General features: G+C 36.1%; 1 protein-coding gene and 1 long non-coding RNA gene across 2 annotated transcripts in view; both read right to left on the bottom strand.

Moving 5' to 3' along the window:
* LOC135206131 (uncharacterized) overlaps positions 1 to 3,264 on the bottom strand; it is a 171,366-nt gene extending 168,102 nt beyond the window's left edge. Inside the window, exon 1 of the long non-coding RNA XR_010312683.1 lies at positions 3,029 to 3,264. This is a non-coding gene — a long non-coding RNA (uncharacterized LOC135206131). The remainder of the gene's footprint in view (positions 1 to 3,028) is intronic.
* A 15,965-nt stretch (positions 3,265 to 19,229) lies between these two features.
* On the bottom strand, positions 19,230 to 19,790 carry LOC135206022 (uncharacterized). The gene has a single exon (XM_064237192.1). The coding sequence runs from the start codon at positions 19,788 to 19,790 to the stop codon at positions 19,230 to 19,232; it is 561 nt and encodes a 186-aa protein (XP_064093262.1).
* Between the last annotated feature and the right edge of the window lie 2,466 nt (positions 19,791 to 22,256).

The following is a 22,256-nucleotide window of genomic DNA, read 5'->3' as shown; positions in this document are numbered from 1 at the left end:
TTGGCGTTCCACCTCGGTGGTCGCGGGTTCGATTCTCGGCCATTCCATTGAGGAGTGAGAGATGTGTATTTCTGGTGATAAAAGTTCACTCTCGACGTGGTTTGGAAGTCACGTAAAGCCGTTGGTCCCGTTGCTGAATAACCACTGGTTCCGTGCAACGTTAAAAGCACCATACAAACAAAACATAACCAAGTTCTCGTCCTGCTCAGTAAATTCGTATGGATGTGACTGATCTGGACCGACAGACTCTTTACAACTGACAGACACAATGAAGAAACCTCTGATGTGGTTATCCACTCCTTTAGGCTCACACTATCCCATGAATGTTCAACTATTACCCTTATCAGTATTTTTCCAGTCGTATGCTACCTACCCATGATATTTCCATTATTAAAAGACATCAATCATTTGGATGTTTCTTTTTCAAACGCTTGGTAAAACAAGTGGTGCCGGCTATTTTGATTGTAAACAACAGATGCATCCAATTTCCAACCACACTCTCACAACCCTACAACACCCCCAACCCTCCCCCTCCCCTTTTTTTTGGTATGATACGTTGCATTAATATTGTCTTATGAGTGCTTTGTTGCAATAACTGCAATGTAAGGAAATTATATCTTAGAAGACTATGATGAACAAAGTAGCATGTGAATCTGTCATTCATAGCAAAAGTGATTAATGCAATTGTTTACGAAGGAAAAAAATCAGCATAATTCAACCATTTTCGGTTTCGAAAAATATATGGTTGATAAAAAAAAAATTGACCAAGAAGACTGCACACACAGTTCTATCCATAAAAACCTAAATAATAATAGGATTTATCAATTATGGCCCCAGATCATATCATATAATATATATACTAATATATATATATATATATATATATATAGATATATATATATATATATATAAACATTAGGCCTAGCTTCTTTAACTAAAACTGTAAGAGAGTAACCGCTATATGTAAGAAAGAAAAAAAAAAAAAGGAAAGCGTTAGTTTAAGGACAACATTAAATCACAATTGATGATAATCATCATTGTGTCTCCTTGGAATCTGAAGGCTCGCAAACTACTATTAATTAGTACTACGATGCACTGAGGAGCCTCAGCTTGTATCTATCGAATAGACGACTGCAAGGACACGGCCCCAACAACACGGGGAAGTACTTATCTTAAATTAAAATCCATACTTTCACATAGCTTGTCACATAAACATCCGGTATGCTTGGCGGTAATTCAAGTACTCATGTCGGTAATTCAAGGGTAATACATATACTCCCAGAACCGTTCAAGTGATTCTATTTGACAAAAACGTTATGTGGTCCCGTACGTAAAGGTTTTCAATAGTTTGCCTGGCCATTTACAAGTAACCGTTTTCGACCGTGGTTCCTGTAGGTAATGATTTTTTTTTTTTTAATGTAACTTTACCTGCTGTGTCTGGTTATAACGATTATTGGGACACTGGTGGGCGAAAGTTATTGCTGAGGTAAGGGAGGTTGGGTGAAAAAACAATTATAACAACAGCAGCTAACGCTAACAATTAACAGAACAAACAAAATGCGTTTATGGTAAAAATAGGGCATTGGTAATAAAAAACTGATTTTACCAAGAACCTGCGATACCAGGCTAACCATCTGTGCACCAACATTGCCAAAGTTCTCTAGACCTAGACTAACCTCCAATGTTATCTAAGCCTCGCCCAGCTTAACTCCTACATATATCTGTTAAATGATGGTTTATTTGACCTCATATCTAAAACATTCTTTGCGAGTATATTGACTGTATTCACATACCTATTTATGTCATGACATTCAGGCCTAAGCCTAGTCTTCAGTGTATTAGTTGTTCATCATGTATTAACTCAGCATGTCTCGATGTCATAAGCAGTCGTGCCAGTCACTTTTACCGATAAATGTCGAGAAACACGGTTTTGCCATTTTAACACACTTAGGTCACCACCGTATATCAAATTAAACTTCGATCGTTTCGTCCTATTTCTAAAAGAGTAAGTGAAACGGACAACAAGGACGCCATATTGCAATACAATGGAGATAAAAAAAAAAAAAAAAAAAAACGAGTCTACTCGCTGTCATGATCGCTAATTTGTGCTTTGCAGGTGACAAAGAAATTGTCGCTGGAACTTAAATTTGCATAATTAAAATTATCAAAAATGTGAAACGGATCAATAAGAAGTAACAGCACAGCGCATACTTGAAAACCAAGTCATAATTTCATACAGTTTTGTTTCTAAACGAAGTTGATGGCTCGCACACTAGTAAGATGCTAAGTGAATCTGTTGTGTATGTGTATGGATGTAACTCGACTTCTCGCGCCAAGGGCTTCTGCTCGTATTTACCGAATCGGGTACTGTATGGACGTTGCCTTAGCAACAAATGGAACACCGGTAAGTATTCATTTAAAATCAAATGCCGATACTTTCATCTGTTTAGTTACATTGCGGAATTTTGTGTCACATTACCCTCCAGGAAGCTTTGTAATTTAGCTTCCTCTTGCCGCTAATTCACGGTTGCATTAATTTCAAGAACAGTTTACAGTTTACGTTAATGTTAGGTGGTTCGGTGGAAAAAAATTTCCAATACTCCTCATCCATTTTAATAATAGTTTTCGAAAGTCGTTGTTGCCGGAAAACAATAGTATGTACTTTTGTTGTTTTTAACGAGACGCCATCGACAATGTCTGGCAATAATGGGGACGCCGTTGGACGAACGATATTTCGTAATAGGAATGTTAGGGAAAACAGGAAATTAAAATAACAGCATCGTTGGTCTAAGAAACAACAAGATAATATGTTTTGGATAAAATATGTATTTTAATTCATAAAACTTAATTTTACCGAGTAACTGCAATACTAGGCTAAACAGTATAAAGTTCGGTAGACGTAACCTAACCCAAGAGTTCTTTGGACTTATCCTAGCCTACCTAACGTTCAGGAAATGTTTACATTTCAAATAATCGTTTACTCCACCTCCTACCTTAAAAAGCACTTATCCTGATTGTGTTCACATACCTATTAGTTGATACCACGACGCCGAGTCCTAGGCCTATGAGCTTTTGTGGGGGGCCTTTATCAGCAGTCGTTCATCAGGTCCAACTCCCTAATATCATGATGGTGGTGGTAGCAGCAGTGCCCGTCATATTTACCAAGCAACACATACTCACTTATTACGCCACTGAATATACATAGAAACTTAGTTCGCGTCATTCTGTCTCCAAATAATTAAGCGAATCGGACAAGACGAAGGGCGCCATGGAAAACTAACTAGGTGGTGAAAAACGAGTCTATGTTTTGTGATGGTTGCTGATAAGCGCATTGCTGGAACAAGGGAAACTGTCGTGCGTACTTGAAAGCCGTTTTTTTGTTACTTTCTTCCGCTTGAGTAGAGGAAATATCAAAGACAATACACGAAAGATGGGAAACTGACTATTAATACCATTAAAAAAACATCATCCAACCCGTCAGAATGCGCGCCATTCTATTTGATCATGCCCTCAACTAAAACTCGGCTGTGGCGTAGCGCGGCTTTTTTAAATGTTAAAATTTATTCTTATGCTGCAATAAACCTCTCTTTATAAATTATTGAATACTAAATCGATTAATATTGCTTGTTAACATGATTATAGGGTTCTATCATAGCTTATGACTTATATATTAGGCATTTCTGAATCATTAAATAAAATCTTTCAGTTAATGTAACATTAATTGCTAAGTATCTTTATCTAAAATTGAGAGGGCAGTTAACATTAATTGCTAAGTATCTTTATCTAAATTTGAGAGGGCAGTTAGAATGAAACAAACTTATTCTCATATTATCTTATTATTTCATCAATATAGTATACAGTAATTATTTTCCTTTGTTTGGGCTTTTGCTTATGATTGTATTCTGTACATAAAACAATACATATGTGTCAGACAAATCTAAGAACCTAGAGGAATGAATACAGTTTATTATATTTTATGATTATTTATTAAGCTCTGGATCAAGGCAAAACCTATTTATAACAATTTATTAAAATCTCATAGCCCAATTGTGGGAGTTCTCAAAAATGCATATTAAATGGGCACCCTTTTATGAAGGTAATGTAACCAACACTTCTGCCTGGTATTTTCTAGTAAAATGCCATTTCTGCAAGAAGCATGCACATTCCTAAAAAAATTTGAAGCAATTATTCTAATTGACTTGAACCATGTTTCTTTTTGCATCATGTACAGTACAAGCAAATATCATAGGATTTCACAACTTGTTTTGCTAATTTATTACTACTGTATTACTGCGTACATTTGCTGCCAAATGGTAAATTTACTTTGGAATACTATGTGGGGTGTTGGTACCAATTACAAGATTTCATTTCAAAAATTGAACAATTATGAGCATATAATGCAGAAACATAGATGAAACGGTAAGAATGGATCTTGTGGGAGCAGATATGCTGGTTTGCATGTAATTTTTTTTTTATTTTGAATGCTTTTATCCATACATATAGGAAAATTCAATCATAGATTAAAAGGTTAGTGAACTTGAAATTAAAGTAAAACACTGTAACTTAACTAACCTTCTTATGCTCTCCCATATGAATACTCCCACAAGATCCATCCTTCCTGATGAAACAACATTGGTTTGCTAAATAGTTGCTTATTAATGAAAAATTAAGGTAAACATTTATAACTACAACCCAAGGGTAAGCTGCTGAGAATATAACATAACTACAGTATATATACAGTATATCAAAGTTGCTGCGAGTAGCCTATCTGGAAAAGGCATGGAGACCCAATATTCCCGAATTGTATGACAGTGATAGGAATTGGTATGTTTATTTCATATTTCTAGAGATTTTCAAGATATGCAAATAAAACTTTAAGGTATTTATTTGAAATACAATTGACGCCTCTAAATGACAAGAAAATATAGTTTTTCTAATTGATTTTAATATGTTTTGCAAGATAGCTTCATTTCCATTGCAAATTACTGTTGGCATGGTTATGGTACTGCTGATATGGCTAGGTTTACTGTCGACATGATTAGGCTACTAATGTACACTACCAGGAAGGTTAGGTTGGTTGTTGGGGTTTCAAATGGCAAGAATATTTTTGATATTTTTTTCTAGTCGAAAATCACATATAAATATATTTTCTTCCCGCTTAGAGGCGTCCACCGTACTGTAAATATTTTCCAATATTTATTTCGAAATAACACTGCACCGACATGCAATTTTGCTTTGGTCTACTTTATTTCTTCATTTTCTCTAAAAGTCATCATGTACTTAATAACAGATGTAATGATTTTATTACCTTTCTTTATTCTGAGGAAAAGCATGAAAAATAAGATGGGGAAAATCATTTTTCGTCCTATTGCAAACCACACACGGGTGATGATGGCTACGCCCACTCATGATTGAAATTGAATGCTCCGCTCTGTGAAAAAGTAAACAAACAGACGATGTAGGCAGGTGCAATGCTAGCGCCATCTTCATTTCATGCCAGGTACTAAATTGTATGCGGCCGATGCGGCTGTGGCTTGAGCTTCCCATCTTTCGTGTATTGTCTTTGGGAAATATAGTATAAACTCACAAGCAAAAGCGACCGTGAATATTAGGAATGAATAAAATATATATATTATATATATATATGATAATATATATATATATATATATATATATATTTTTTTTTTTTTTGATAATCTATTTATATAATATTCACGGTCGTTCGATTTTGCTTGGGTGAGTTTATACTATATTTCCTCTCTCTCTCTCTCATATATATATATATATAATATATATATATATATATATATATATATATATATATATATATATATATATAATATTCACGGTCGCTTTTGTTTGCTTGTGAGTTTATACTATATTTCCTCTCTCTCTCTCTCTCTCTCTCTCTCTCATATAATATATATATATATATATATATTATATCTATATATATATATATATATATATATATATATATGCAAAAGCTAGGTATACTATGTCGTACCTCTAAGTAAATGGGGATGCAGTCTACAATGATGTAAAAAATGCTGCTGCAGTTTTATAAAATATATATATCTTGTACAGCAAATTATAGCTTTCGACCATCAGCTGTGGTTTTGTTTTAGTGAACAAAACCACAGCTGATGGTCGAAAGCTATAATTTTGCTGTGCAAGAAATATATATTTTTCTTTTATAAAACTACAGGAGGATTTTACATCATTGTGAATTGTGCCCCCATATATATATATATATATATATATATATATATATATATATATATATATATATATATATATATATAAGATAGGATACGCTGGTAAGTTTACTCGCTTTTTATTAATAAAAATACTTTCAAAAATGTCAAAAAATGTTCTTTTGTGATAGCTAATAGTCTAAAAATAAGAAGACAAAGTATTCCCCATTAATATCTTTTAAGCAAATGCATTGTACCCCCTGGTAGCAAATATAAGCCGACATACAGTATCCCCAGTGACCTTAAATGTACCTAACGTCTGCTGTGAATTAAAAACAGTATCCCCAAATAATCATTTGTCATACATTAACCTCGAGTAACGCCTGTAATTAAATATACAGTATCCCTCGAAAAGAAACTTTTAAACTATATCCAGTTTCCATATGTGACAGTGTAAGAAAATCCATAGTATCCCAAGTGACATCTGTAGAGAAAGACAAAGTATCCCCCTAGTACAACCTTTTAGCCAATTTACAGTATCCCCTAGTTTGGTAGCTCTACTGTCTCCTTAAGTAACATCTGCAAACTTAGTATATACAGTACCTTGTAAAGATAATAAAAAACTACAGTATCCCCCTCATTACATATGTAAATTTTAAATGATCCCAAAATGAACATATTTAAGCGAACATAAGTATTTTTTTAGTAGCACCTCTAAGCAAACAATGCAGTATCCCCCACGTAATGAAAAAATGCAGTATCCCCTCAAAGTAACATCAGGGTATTCAGTATCCTCCTAGAACCACGTGTGAGGAGTTACAGTGTCCACCGTTTAACGCTTGTAAGGAGATGAGTATCCCCTACTACTATGAGATTCAGGGCCTCTGTAACACGGTTTTTTCGCAATAACTTTTTATCTATGTATTTCACAAATATAACGCTTATTCAGAATACATATTATATCTACACGTAAATTTTGACTGTATTCTGCATTACGTAGGTTGAATAAATTTGGTACTTATAATGTAAAAGTGACTTTTTTTTGAAGACGGGCTAACTTACTCAGAGAAAAGGTTTCGAACGCACTCGTTACGTAACTTATGACAGCATTTCTTCCCTCTTTCTTGATGGATGATTGGCTATACGTAACAAAGGCTAAACCTCTGGCAACAATGACATACAAATTTAAATACAAGCAAAGCAGTACACCTTTATGAACTCTGGAACCTCTCCACTGATAATTGTCATAATGAACAAACCAACAAAATATGTTAATAAATACAAAAACACTTCGATTATTAGTCTAACTCCCAAAATAAGTTTCCTAAGAAATTACAGTCTACTTTATAGGTCACAATCAGATTGATAAGATGTAGGGAATAGTTGGTAATTTTCAAAACATGGTAGACAAGCTTGATTTGATAACTGCTATATCCAATGTCAAGCAATTTTTATTTATTGGCTATCTACCTATTTAAAAAAAAAAAATAGCCGGTACCGTACATAGGCTTTAAACCTTCACCAATAATTATCGTCAGAATGATGACTTTATGAGGCTCCACCCACTTTCGCCTCGTTATAATTCAGGATAACACTGAAGGCTATCATGGGCATTGTTGGATTAGAAAATTTAACTTCTGGCTATAAAAACTAATTTCTCGAGTAGTTGTAAGAAGTGCTAAATGATCCTCAAGGATCCCAGCAGTTGGCCTAAACGTTTAATTCATGTATATTACTGCTATACTGTTGCGGCACTACTACTACAGTAGTATTACTACGCTAGCACTGATACCCCACCCACATCTATGTATCGTTCCGCCATTCATAAAGTCTTTGGGTTTCAGAGCCAATGGAGTTTCTGTCTGGTGGATGGGCGGGGCAACATTTCGTCAAAATGTGTTTGTTTACCTTGCTTACGTAATGAATGTTTTTCGACTCTTGGCTCGTTATCATTGGCCATGGCGTTGGCTAGATCATTTTTACTCTATAAAAATTAAAACTATCGGGTTTAGGTTATTGATAATGCTGACAAAATTTGTGTGTGGTTGTAAAATATACATATGTCAACTTTCAGCTACATCCGATGCTTTGACAAGGAGCAAAGTCCAAAAAACCGTGTTACAGAGACCCTGAATCGCATAGTAGTATCCTATGTAAGGAGATGTAAAGTATCCCCTACTAGTATCCCATGTAAGGAGATCTAGAGTATCCCCTACTAGTATCCTCCAAAGAAACTAAAGTACTTGTACAGTATCCTGCAAGAAGTGACTGTAAGGTAGGAGTGTTTCCCCAAGGTAAAATATATAAGTTCATATACAGTCTACACCTTTGAGCAGGTGTACAGTATCCCCAATGAAATATGTGTAGATAAATACATTATTCCAAAGTACACTTACTAGAAAATGCACAGTGCTCTCCAAGTAACGCACATGAAAAGTGCACCTGTTCCAAGTAACACCTGCAGTCAAAAACAGCTAGCAGTATCCCCTTAAGATACACCTGTAAGCGATTATACAGCATCCCCAAATTAATCTTCTTTCTCTTATTCGCAATTAATTCTCAGTTAAGTGAGGTTTTTGCCTTAAGGCAGTACATAGGAAAAATATCCAGGATCCCTGTTGACAAATATACAGTATCCCTAGGTAGAACCCTTTAGGAAAACTATATATAGTATCTCCAAGTGAAACTTTAGGCCAAACTATGTACAGCTGTACATAGGTAGCAGCTGTGTAAATAATCATCGTTCCAAAGTAAAATCATCAGTCAAGTATGCTGTATCCCCCAAGTAACATCAGTAAAACTCTTTACAGTATCCTCCAAGTGCATCTTAAAGTATATTGCGTACATCATCCCTCGGGTAACACTTCGGTTATTATCAAGTTGTGATGGTAATTGCTTCATAGCAAAGAAAGATAAATGGAAAGGAAAACGCATTTTCGAGAAGTTCGGCAGCAAGGAGGCATTAGCGCATTATGTTGGAGGTGCCTGTTCTCATGACGGTTCTAGAATCGGCAGGAGTGTTGTGGAACTCGACAGGCGCCGACGTGACGTGAGAAACGCCGCGATTTCTGATGCAATACCTCCTCTAGATTCTCCGGAGAAGTTCCGGTAATCTCAAGAGTCTGTGACGCTTGCTGTAGGATCCGCCACCAGAGTGCCGTATAAATACGACAGATGAAGTAGGAGAAAGCAGTTAATCACAGAGATCATTAGTAAGAGACACAGATCAGATTATCAGTGAGAGATCAGCAGCAGAGATCATCTGAGAGAGATAAGAGAAAAAGGGACCGACGAAGGATCAGAGGAAAAGTTGCTCAAGAGTTGGTTGGATTCTGGTCTAGGCGTCTTCAGGAGTGGACGACCGAGTTATCTCGATGTTGAGCAGACTTCAGAGAAGAAAATGTGCTGCTAGAGGTTTTGGGGAGTTACTGCCTTTCAAGTATCAAGAGTAGACATTATTTTCTGCAATACGGAGTCAAGTAGACGTCTGCAATCGCAGTTCTCCTTTTGTGAAGTCATCGCTTCAAGTCACTAAACCGGTCAGCAAGTATTTGAATTACCTCACTGTTCCCCCAGTTCATGCAGTGTAAGATTTTGGCTTTTTATGTGAATAGGAGATACCATACTGCATTTACCTTTGTTAGTAAGCTTGTAAATAAACCTTTGTTGTGTTAGTGTTTCTTTCTATATTCGTATCCCCAGTTTCAACTGTTGGTGTTGAAATTTTTTTTTCTTTAATTTATTTCATATTGAACCTGAAGCGGACCTCTGTCTCAGAGGCCGTAACATTTTGGCGACCTTGCCAGGATTCAAAGTTTAATCAGAGTTCAGAAAACGGAAAAAGTAAGAGAGGATAATGTTATAGTTAGTAGCCTCTAGAGATTTTTCTCAGAATGAGTAGCCTAATGACCGTTTTCTGTTTTGGCTCGAGTGGTTGAGTGTATGGAGAAGTATTAAAACTTTATGCAGAATTGTTTCCCTGCTGTTTAATTCTTGTTTCTCTATAGAAAAAAATAAAATAGAATCAGTTGATTTAATTTTTTTTTCTCTTTTGGGGGGATGTGTGATGGTAATTGCTTCATAGCAAAGAAAGGTAAAGGGAAAGGAAAACGCATTTTCGAGAAGTTTGGCAGCAAGGAGGCATTAGCGCATTGTGTTGGAGGTGCCTGTTCTCATGATGGTTCTAGGATCGGCAGGAGTGTTGTGGAACTCGACAGGCGCCGACGTGACGTGAGAAATGCCGCGATTTCTGATGCAATACCTCGTCTAGATTCTTCGGAGAAGTTCTGGTAATCTCGGGAGTCTGTGACGCTTGCTGTAGGCTCCGCCACCAGAGTGCCGTATAAATACGACGGACGAAGTAGGAGAAAGCAGTTAATCACAGAGATCATTAGTAAGAGACACAGATCAGATTATCAGTGAGAGATCAGCAGCTGAGATCATCCAAGAGAGATAAGAGAAAAAGGGACCGACGAAGGATCAGAGGAAAAGTTGCTCAAGAGTTGGTTGGATTCTGGTCTAGGCGTCTTCAGGAGGGATGACCGAGTTATCTCGACGTTGAGCAGACTTCAGAGAAGAAAATGTCCTGCCAGAGGTTTTGGGGAGTTCCTGCCTTTCAAGTATCAAGAGTAGACATTATTTTCTGCAATACGGAGTCAAGTAGACGTCTGCAATCGCAGTTCTCCTTTTGTGAAGTCATCGCTTCGAGTCACTAAACCGGCCAGCAAGTATTTGAATTACCTCACTGTTCCCCCAGTTCTTGCAGTGTAAGATTTTGCCTTTTTATGTAAATAGGAGATACCATACTGCATTTACCTTTGTTAGTAAGCTTGTAAATAAACCTTTGTTGTGTTAGTGTTTCTTTCTATATTCGTATCCCCAGTTTCAACTGTTGGTGTTGAAATTTTTTTTCTTTAATTTATTTCATATCGAACCTGAAGCAGACCTCTGTCTCAGAGGCTGTAACATTGTGGCGACCTTGCCAGGATTCAAAGTTTAATCAGAGTTCAGAAAACGGAAAAAGTAAGAGAGAAGGATAATGTTATAGTTAGTAGCCTCTAGAGATTTTTCTCAGAATCAGTAGCCTAATGACCGTTTTCTGTTTTGGCTCGAGTGGTTGAGTGTATGGAGAAGTATTAAAACTTTATGCAGAATTGTTTCCCTGCTGTTTAATTCTTGTTTCTCTTTAGAAAAAAATAAAATAAAATAAGTTGATTTAATTTTTTTTCTCTTTTGGGGGGACGTGTGATGGTAATTGCTTCATAGCAAAGAAAGGTAAAGGGAAAGGAAAACGCATTTTCGAGAAGTTTGGCAGCAAGGAGGCATTAGCGCATTGTGTTGGAGGTGCCTGTTCTCATGATGGTTCTAGAATCGGCAGGAGTGTTGTGGAACTCGACAGGCGCCGACGTGACGTGAGAAATGCCGCGATTTCTGATGCAATACCTTGTCTAGATTCTTCGGAGAAGTTCCGGTAATCTTGGGAGTCTGTGACGCTCGCCGTAGGCTCCGCCACCAGAGTGCCATATAAATACGACGGACGAAGTAGGAGAAAGCAGTTAATCACAGAGATCATTAGTAAGAGACACAGATCAGATTATCAGTGAGAGATCAGCAGCTGAGATCATCCAAGAGAGATAAGAGAAAAAGGGACCGACGAAGGATCAGAGGAAAAGTTGCTCAAGAGTTGGTTGGATTCTGGTCTAGGCGTCTTCAGGAGTGGATGACCGAGTTATCTCGACGTTGAGCAGACTTCAGAGAAGAAAATGTCCTGCCAGAGGTTTTGGGGAGTTCCTGCCTTTCAAGTATCAAGAGTAGACATTATTTTCTGCAATACGGAGTCAAGTAGACGTCTGCAATCGCAGTTCTCCTTTTGTGAAGTCATCGCTTCGAGTCACTAAACCGGCCAGCAAGTATTTGAATTACCTCACTGTTCCCCCAGTTCATGCAGTGTAAGATTTTGCCTTTTTATGTAAATAGGAGATACCATTCTGCATTTACCTTTGTTAGTAAGCTTGTAAATAAACCTTTGTTGTGTTAGTGTTTCTTTCTATATTCGTATCCCTAGTTTCAACTGTTGGTGTTGAAATATTTTTTTGTTTTAATTTATTTCATATCGAACCTGAAGCGGACCTCTCTCTCAGAGGCCGTAACACAAGTATCCTTAAGGAACATCAATCATTATTATGCAGTATCCTAAAGTGACACATAGGAATAGATGTAGTACAGTATCCCTCAAGTTACATTTGTAAGCAAGCCTAGGTGTTCTTTGAGTAATATCTATAGGTAAATAGACAGCACCTTCCACATATACTTCACTAAGCAAACGCACAGTAACATCCGTATGCAAACACATTATCCCCCACGTAGCATCTGAAAGCAACTTTGGTAACCCCTTCGCAGGAAATTCAAAGGTCTACCCTTTTAAACGCAGTGGCTTTTAAAAAAAAAGGATTCTCTCTCTCTCTCTCTCTCTCACACACACACACACATCTTATTTTGGCCCTTTCCAACTCCTACCGGAAATGCCCACTAAAAAAAAAAAAGGAAAAGAAATTCTCTCGCAAGAAAAACGCGCCATTAAAATTTATAGGGGGTTCTTAAGGGCTTTCGTAAGTGCAACTTTTACGGCCCAAACTCAATTGTTGTCTTGGGAAGATCGCCTAAGCATCTCGTTCGAGTGACCCCGGGGTGTCGCTCGCTGGTGCTACCTCCTAAAAAAAAAAAAAAAGGGAAAAAACTTCTCAAAAAAACTTTACGGAAAAAACCTTCACAAAAAAAACTTTATAGGAAAAAACTCTTTTACGAAAAAAGCTTGAAAAAAAATACATCGGAACCTTGATGCCGAATTTATTTATTCAGTGGCTAAAAAACGTTCGTATAAATTCGTTGACACCAGCATATAACATTAAACGAAGCCATTTTGTTTTTGACAGAGTAGCCTTTTTTTTGTAATGTCCTCAATGCTAGAAAACTAGGACACGGTATCAATCATTAAAAAAAATAAAAAAACTTGTATAGGTTCGTGGGGGACTTCAAGACTTAACGTAAAATGAGTGTTTAAGAGGGCGTGAGGTTTTTCCCCTTCTTTTTTTTCATAAAGTTCTAAATTCCCTAGCTGTCGGGTAATCCGATTTAATGTTGTAAAGAGAGAATGGAAGTGTAGATGTAAGCCAGATTTTTCCAGGTTTGTCTTTTCGTAAAAAGGAATTACCTTCAGCGAAGCTTAATAGCTTTCCAGTGATGTTTTATTTTGATTTATTGTAATTAAACTTTTTTTTTTTTTTTACTATTCCAGATTTGTCTTTTCGGAAAAGTGGATCACCGCCAGCGAAGCTTAATAGCTTTCTAGTGATATTTTATTTTGATTTATTGTAATTAATTTTTTTTACTAAATGTCACGAACCATAACCTTTAATGGTAAATAAGGTAATATAAACTAAATTTTTTTTTTATTATACTTTCATTACTTTCGTGACTCGCAGAGAGAGAGAGAGCATATTAGGCAATAAAACATAAACTCCAAAGTCTCGATCTTTAACAAATTTTGTGCCCCACGCTCACACACACAAACAGAGCGAGAGAGAGAGACGCAAACAGAGCAAGAGAGAGAGAGCATATTAGACAATAAAACATGAATTACAAAGTCTTCGATACTTAACAAATTTTGTGAACCATACACACAAACAGAGGGAGAGAGAGATCATATTAGACAATAAAACATATACTACAAAGTCTTTCGATACTTTAACAAATTTCGTGAACCCACATACAAACAGAGAGAGAGAGAGAGAGCGATATTTTAAATTATCTTTTTCCATTTTTAATGGTTTTAACGGCACCCTCAGCTGATAGCTTACTGAACTGCTGTTGTATATGCCCTTGACACACTCTCCATTGTCTTCCTATTCTGCGAAGTTCATCCTAAACTCTTTCAATCCTGTCAGATAAAAGCAGTCTGAAATCTGACAGAATCGCTGGGAAATAGAAAATCCAGATGTAGGTCAGAATAGAAAAAGTTGAAGAAACGACTGAAAACACGAGAATATTTCCAAATCGGAACTTTCTCTCTGTTGGAACTGAAAGTTTATCTCTCTCTCTCTCTCTCTCTCTCTCTCTCTCTCTCTCTCTCTCTCTCTTTAATGGCGTCGAAAGGAGTAACTGGAAAGTAGCTTCACCCGGGCTGCAATATGTAGAAGAAAGTTGATGGCGCTTCAGGCCATTAGGCAGAGTGATATCTATCTCAATCAGCGTCGCTTTCTCTTCTATCACTTTTGTCTGAAGTTTCGAAAAGTTTGATCCATACATCATCATAACAGTCAGCGTTCGGCGTCTCACCATATGCTTCCTCGTCTCCTTTAGCAAAGAGAGAGCGAGAGATAAAAAAGCAGAAAATAGAAAAGAAAAATAAAACACGCCCACATTTATACATTCTCGCGGACAACGTGGAATCAAGGTAGTTTTTATTATTTCAGTGCGTCACGTTTGGTAGTACAGGCTATTAGTGCACATCACGCGGTGCACCGTAAGCATTAATTAAGGTTCTTTCAAGTGTCCCTTCGGCCCCCTAGCGACAGCCCCTTTCATTCCTTTTACTGTACTTCTATTCGTATTCTTCCATCTTGCTATCCACCTTCTCCTAACAGCTGTTTCATCGTGCAGCTGCGAGGCTTTCCTCCTGTTACACCTGGAGAACCTCTATATTCTCAGTTTCCCTTTCGAAGCTGAATGACCTTATAGATCCCAGCGCTTGGCCTTTGACCTAGATTTTATACGCCCATTCCATTATTTTGATACAGAACGTTAGAATAGAAACCGTTTACCTAATTCGTTGGGATAGCGCCAATAGTGAGGTGCACTATAGACGTTACTAAAGTGTGTATTCAGCGTCCCATCTGCTCCTGTCTGCATCCACTTTTTAGCCTTTTATTTTATTTATACCTTCCATCCTAGTTTCTTCACTTTTGCTGTCCAACACCTGCATATTTAACTCCTACTTTTCACTGTCCTTAAGCGCTGAAGCAGCGCCTCAGTGGCGTGGTTGGTATGGTCTTTGCTTGCTACCTGGGTGGCCGCGAGTTCGATTCTCGACCATGCCATTGAGGGGTCAGAGATGTGCATTTCTGGTGATAGAAGTTCATTCTCGACGTGGTTCGGAAGTCACGTAAAGCCGTTGGGCCCGTTGCTGAATAACCACTGGTTCCATGCAACGTAAGAACACCATACAAACAAACAAACAAACTTAAGCGCTGAATGGCCGATAGTACCCAAGTGCTTGACTTGACACCCTAAATTTCAAAAAAAAAAAAAAAAAAATCCTTGCTTACCCAGCAAAGGTATACTGGACTTTTTCGTCGCTCGGTTCGGTGATCGAAAATCGGTCCCTCTTCGGTCGTGAGAGCCGCTCCTGGGACCGTGGAGGGAGCCATGAGGACAAGGGCTTAAGATAAAAGAGAGAAAGAGAGCGATGATAGATAATCTGCCGAGACAGGGAGAGAATGGAAGAGATATGCATGATAAATGGTGAGTAGGGAAAGATAAAAAGATAAAGGAGACTTGAAGTGCATCATCAATTTCACTCTCTCTCTCTCTCTCTCTCTCTAGGGAGAAAAAGAAGGATAAATTCAGAAGTCTGTGATCCAAAAGACTTAGGAAAGATAAGTTTGGTTGTTCCAGTTTTGTCGCCTGATAAAGTTAATTCACTAATTGGATTATCAAGGGTTTAAAGTTCGTAGATTATATATATATAATAATATTATAATTATCTATATATATATATATATTATTTTATTATATATATTATATTATATATATATAAATAAATATATATATCATATATATATATATATATATATATATATCTGATGTTTATATATATATATATATATATATTATATATATATATATAATATATATATATATATATGCAGCTGATGTCATTTTTGTTTAAGTAGTTATAGGATTAAGGTGACAGTGACCATTGTTTCGTTATATCAGGTGTCAGTGTTAATTGAAACACTAGGCAGGCAGATGCTGCCATGCGATGGTTTCTCGTAACAGCTGTAATACTACTCAATTTGCTAGGAATTTTATAGCGCCTCAATGGCTTAGTCGGCATGATGTTGGTGTACCACCTCGGTGGCCGCGAGTTCGATTCTCGAGCATTCCATTGAGGAGTGAGAGATGTGTATTTCTGGTGATAGAAGTTCACTCTCGACGTGGTTCGGAAGTCACGTAAAGCCGTTGGTCCCGTTGCTGAATAACCACTGGTTCCATGCAACATAAAAACGCCATACAAACAAACTACTCAGTTTGCTAGGAATTTTGGTTGCTTGCTCTGGGAGTAAGCCTACAAACTACTTTGTTTTTGTTGCTATTGTTCTTGTTGGGGGGTAGGAAAGGTCTGATAAAGGTGTTTCGAGTTGAATTAAAGATACAGGAATTTTAGGATAGGATATTTATGATTTATTCATGAGAATGAAAATGAGAAAAATAAATAATGCGCATGTTAAACAGTACAGAACAATTATTTCTAATAAAATATAGCGTATTTGTTTTAATTTTCGTTGGTGAAACAACGCTATATTCAACCATAGATTTTAGCATGCGCACCAAGTAAGCTGGAGGTCGGATCACGCCTTGTTAAGAGAGGGGCGAATTCATTCCTGCTTTCTGTGGACTCCTCATGAATTCAGGTGTATCGGTCTTATTTGCTATTTCCTCATATTTACCTGTTTATCATCATTCCCTATTACTTGTCTCTCTCTGCAGGCTAATACTAAGCCCATAGTAGGGCTTCAAGCCATATCATGGGCTTATAATTCTGGTGATTGTTTGTTTGTTTGTATGGTGTTTGTAGTTGCATGGAACCAGTGGTTATTCAGCAACGGGACCAACGGCTTTATATACGTGACTTCCGAACCACGTCGAGAGTGAACTTCTATCACCAGAAATGCACATCTCTCATACCTAAATGGAATGCCCGAGAATCGAACTTGCGGCCACCGAGGTGGCAAGCCGAGACCATACCGATCACGCCACTGAGACGCTTTGTAATCTGGTGACTCTCTTCATAAGGGTTGTCACCTGAATGCTTTTTAAAAAAAAATGCTTATTAATAATTATATGGAACTTCATAGTGTAGTTTTCAAGTAGTTGTGAAAGCTTAAGTTCGATTCCTGAACGAGGTTTAACGATTTAAGCACTTTCATGAAAACCCCTTTGTGTTTTTTTCTTTCGATCCGAGTAGTGACACTGTAGGTACCTAATATTCTGTCGATTATGGTAAGTTGTTGCCAGGATACAGAATTGTGCCCCGAAACATTAACTGGGAACGAGAAGACTGAAATATTCTGGAGTCAAACGCTGTATGAGGAAAATATAGGCTAGTGACTCCACACACATACACACGCATATATATATATATATATATATATATATATATATATATATATATATATATATGTGTGTGTGTGTGTGTGTTATATATAGAATATATACATACATGCATAATCATGCATATATATATAAATAAGGTAATGTTTTTAAAGGCTTACAAACGTCATCGACATATATTTTAAGTTAATGGATATTTTCAGAAACAAAGCCTGAAAAGTAATTATTTACATGGTGAAAGTTGAGCTTATTGGCAGCGGTATTTCATTTCAAATGAAGCGATAAAATTTATGAAAATGTCGTTCGAATTGCCTTTAGCAGAAGCTGTCACGCTAATTCAGCGCTGGAAATTTTCCCAAATTTTCGTGTGTTATTTCTCAAATACCGGTTATTGGTTTATATATTAATTTGGTTTTTTGATACCTCGTTTTCATTTTGTTTTCACTTAGGTTTCCTGCCATTTCTCTTTCAATTTCGATTCATGGTCATTTTGGTTCATGAAAGATTGTGTCCAAGTTATGCTACTCTTTTCGTCTTAATTCATATGAATTTATGCACGCTTTGAACTATATATATATATATATATATATATATATATATATATATATATATATATATATATATATATATATATATGAATATATATATCTCATCATCATCATCTCATCCTGCTTCGTATCTCGTATCGAATCCGCTGGTATATTAAACTATATTTCGAACTAATATTTTGGAGGGGATTTAACAAACCGTCATATATATATATATACGTATATATATACGATATATAATATATATATATATTATATATATATTATTATATATATATATATATATATATATAGCATGTATCGATTTGTTAAACCCCTCCAAAATATTAGTTCGAAATATTGGTTAATATACCAGCGGATTCGTCACGAGATACGAAAGATGATGTTGCAACATCTTTTTCAACTTTAGGCTCCCTGGGTGTTAAAGGGAGACAAAAAATGTACAATAATAATCGGTAATTAAACGCGTTAGAGAAGGGAAAAAGTACAGTGTGATTCACGCAGGTTTTCTCTGCTGAATCTTGTAGGATTTACATAATTCCGATTATGATCATTATTTTCTGTGGAAGTTATCGTACCAGCTGGATAATCATTATGGCAGTTTACGAATGGATATATGCATATTTCGATTACATTTAATTAATCAAATAAATCTGATTATGATCATTATGACCGTGGAAGTAGTCTTGCCAATTTGATTGTATGACTGTATCCGTATGACTATCTTAAGAATTTGAATGATAATTAACAAAAAATAAATAAATAACATACGAATCTCGCACCTCAGGAAAACCCAAACAAAATCCTCTGCAAAGGAATCTGGAACACAAATCGTAACCCTCTTTCCAGCAGAAGGATCTCTCCTCCTCCTCCTCCTCCCAGTCCCCCTCAAGGACGGACCGAAAGAGAGAGAGAGCAAAGTCCAGCCGGAATTAATTTGAAACAAAACTGCCGGGGTAATTAATTCGAATATCTTCATCTGGGGATATTATCGTTGTAATTTAAAAGCCAATTAAGCCGAAACTCATTACAGAGGGAGGGAATTCAAGTATCATATATCAAGCACGAAACTCATATCCCGCGACAAACAACATCACTGATGGACCGGCGTCATTGTAATTAATTTGGCAGAAGGGGAGGAGGAGGAGGAAGAGGAGGAATTGGCAGAGGAGGAGGAGGAATTGGAAGAGGTGGAGGAGAAGGAGGACGGAGAGGAATTTAAGGAGGTGGTGGAGGAGGAGGAATTGGAAGAGGAGGAGGACGAAGAGGAATTTGAGGAGGTTGGAGAGGATGAGGAACTGGAGGAGGAAGACGAAGAGGACTTTGAGGAGGTGTTGGAGGAAGAGGAAGAGGAGGACGAAGGAGAGGAATTTGAGGAGGTGGGGCGGGGAGGAGTTGCAGGAGGACGAAGAGGAATTTGAGGAGGTAGGGGAGGAGGAGGAACTGGAAGAGGAGGATGGAGCACTGGAGTAGGAGGAATTGTAAGAGGACGAGTGGGAGTTGGAGGAGGAGGAGCAGGAATTGGATGAGGAGGAGGAAAAATAGGCATTGTGGGGGAAGGAGGAGGAGGAAGAGGAATTGGGGGGAGGAGTAGGATCGTTTTATTTCTACCCTCCGGTTCTTTACGCATCCGGGAGGATTCTTTATGAGCCATTTTGTCAGCGGTGGACAATTTTTTTTTCTTTTTTAATGACCTTCATGTTTCTGTGATGTTATTCGTCACTGTCTGGAATATGGTTCAACGATTTATGCTCTTAATGAAAGATTTTTATGTTGCTAAAATATTTGTTTTTTACCATATATCTTTTTTTTTTCTTTTTCAATGGGATGGTTAACTACACATCTTTTTTCCTTATGAATGGGATGGTGTCAGTAGTGCTGCTTTTTTGGTCATCAGTAAGTTTTTTTTTTTTTTTTTTTTTTTTTTGTACATAAGGTTGTTAGCTCACGCCCTTATTTTTTCTTTATCCTGGTTGCGACCACCACAGTCGTCTATATACCAAGTGCTCGGTTTACTGCTTACGACTTTGGGCTTTTGATCAAAATGGGCTTTCAATGAAGGTTCTTGTCAGTCTTTCTTAGCACAGGAATCAAAACTGGGTTTCTTTGGTTAATTGGTGGGGTGGGGGGGGGGGGGGGGTGGGAAAGCTACCAAGAAAACTGTGAGGCCAATATATATATATATATATATATATATATATATGTATATATATATATATATATATATATATATATATATATATATATTGTTTGAATTTTTCCCTTTTATAGAATATCTCAAAATTTATCACTAGCATTTATTGGTTTATTTATTTATTTTTTTGAGAGTGTTGGCCCAATACATATCTTCTCCCAGGCTGCGACCCCCTGCAGCCGACCTAATTCAATACTTCACAATCTTACCCCAACTTCGATCGCAGGTAGGACGTATATCAACCGAAAACAAGTTCTTTCTATGCAAATACCGAAACAGAGGCGAATGAAACACGTTTTTTTTTTTTTTTTTTTTTTTTTTTACCAAATCGTTTATTTAGGCTTATACAATGACAATAGATGACAGTCTTGGACACACTTGTTATTGTATGTATTGTATTCCCCTTTCCTTCACATAGTAGTTGTAGGTCTGACTACAGACAGTTCAGTTAATGACTTTTTTACGAGTGACGGGGCACAGGGGAGGATAGTCACTATAGAGCAGGGAATTTCGCTAGGTAATGAATATAATACACACTACAGTTTTGACATCTATTCGTCCGTCAGCGTCCAGAGTCTGAAAGATCGTTTTACTGGAAAGGATAAAGAAAAAAAAAATTTATTATTATAATTGTGATGATTTGTTTCTGTTTCTCAAAAGGATCAGGAGAGGAGTGTGATTTTTTTTCTCGTAAATTTTCTCAATACATCACTTTCTGAGTCGCTGTTACCAGAGGTAATATATATATATATATATATATATATATATATATATATATATATATATATATATATATATATATATATATATATAATAAAAGTCATATGTATTATATATAAATATACATATATATATATATATATATATATATATATATATATATATATATATATATATATAATAGTCCTATTGCATTGTGAATTTCACTCATCATTTTCGATTAACATCTATTTGAGTTACTTTCTTCCTTTTCACCTTATGATTAATACAATAATATATATATATATATATAATATATATATATATATATATTATATATACATACATACATATATATACATATATATACATGTATACTGTATTAATCATGACGTGAAAAGGAAAAAAGTAACAGTTAAATATTAACCGAAAATGATGAGTGAAATTCACAATGCAATAGACTTTTATTATTTTTTTTTTACTTTAATCCAAACCCTCATATAATACAGCAATGTCTAATGATACCACTCCATCATATTTTATATTCCGTGGCTTTCCGAAACGAGCCGATAAATTTTGCCGTACAAAAAACAAATAGTATCTGTTTTAAAGCAAAAATTTCTTGACTGCTACTTTCAGACGCTTTCCCGCTGAAGCTGAATGAAATAAGTCAGTAAGTCGCGTCTTGCTTGTAAAGCAAATTTCAACCATTTTTATTTATTTTTATTTTTTTGACCACGCTGAATTATGGCGTATATTTATAATCTATATTCTTATTCATTACTTAGGTTTGTATAAGGGTCGGGTCGTTGTATATGTACCAGCCATGAAAACTGACTGAAATTGTCTATTTTCCCAATAAAGAAAGCTTGTTTATCGTGGCCAATATCCTCACACAGTCATACAGAGTCATACACAAGCGGGCAACGTTTTATACATATGAATATTTTGCATATATTATATATGTTATTATATTACATAACATATATCTATTTTGATGATATATATATATGTTATCTTATATTATGTTATAGGTATAGAGATATTGAAGGTTGGTTTTTCAACAAAATTTTTTATTTTGTATGATATATATATATTTATATATATATACATATATATAATATTATATATATACATATATATCATTTATAGATATATAATATATATATATATATATATGTATATATATAATATTTAAATAATATATATATATATTAATTATATATA

The sequence above is a fragment of the Macrobrachium nipponense genome, chromosome 29 (genome assembly GCF_015104395.2).
Source record: "Macrobrachium nipponense isolate FS-2020 chromosome 29, ASM1510439v2, whole genome shotgun sequence".
Lineage (NCBI taxonomy): Eukaryota > Metazoa > Arthropoda > Malacostraca > Decapoda > Palaemonidae > Macrobrachium > Macrobrachium nipponense.
The sequence above is the reverse complement of the archived record's forward strand: the minus strand, read 5'-3'. Positions and strand labels throughout refer to the sequence as shown.

What these genes read in the sequence shown, in the direction of transcription:
- LOC135206022 (XM_064237192.1), bottom strand. Translation starts at nt 19,790, where the DNA reads ATGGCTCATAAAGAATCCTCCCGGATGCGTAAAGAACCGGAGGGTAGA.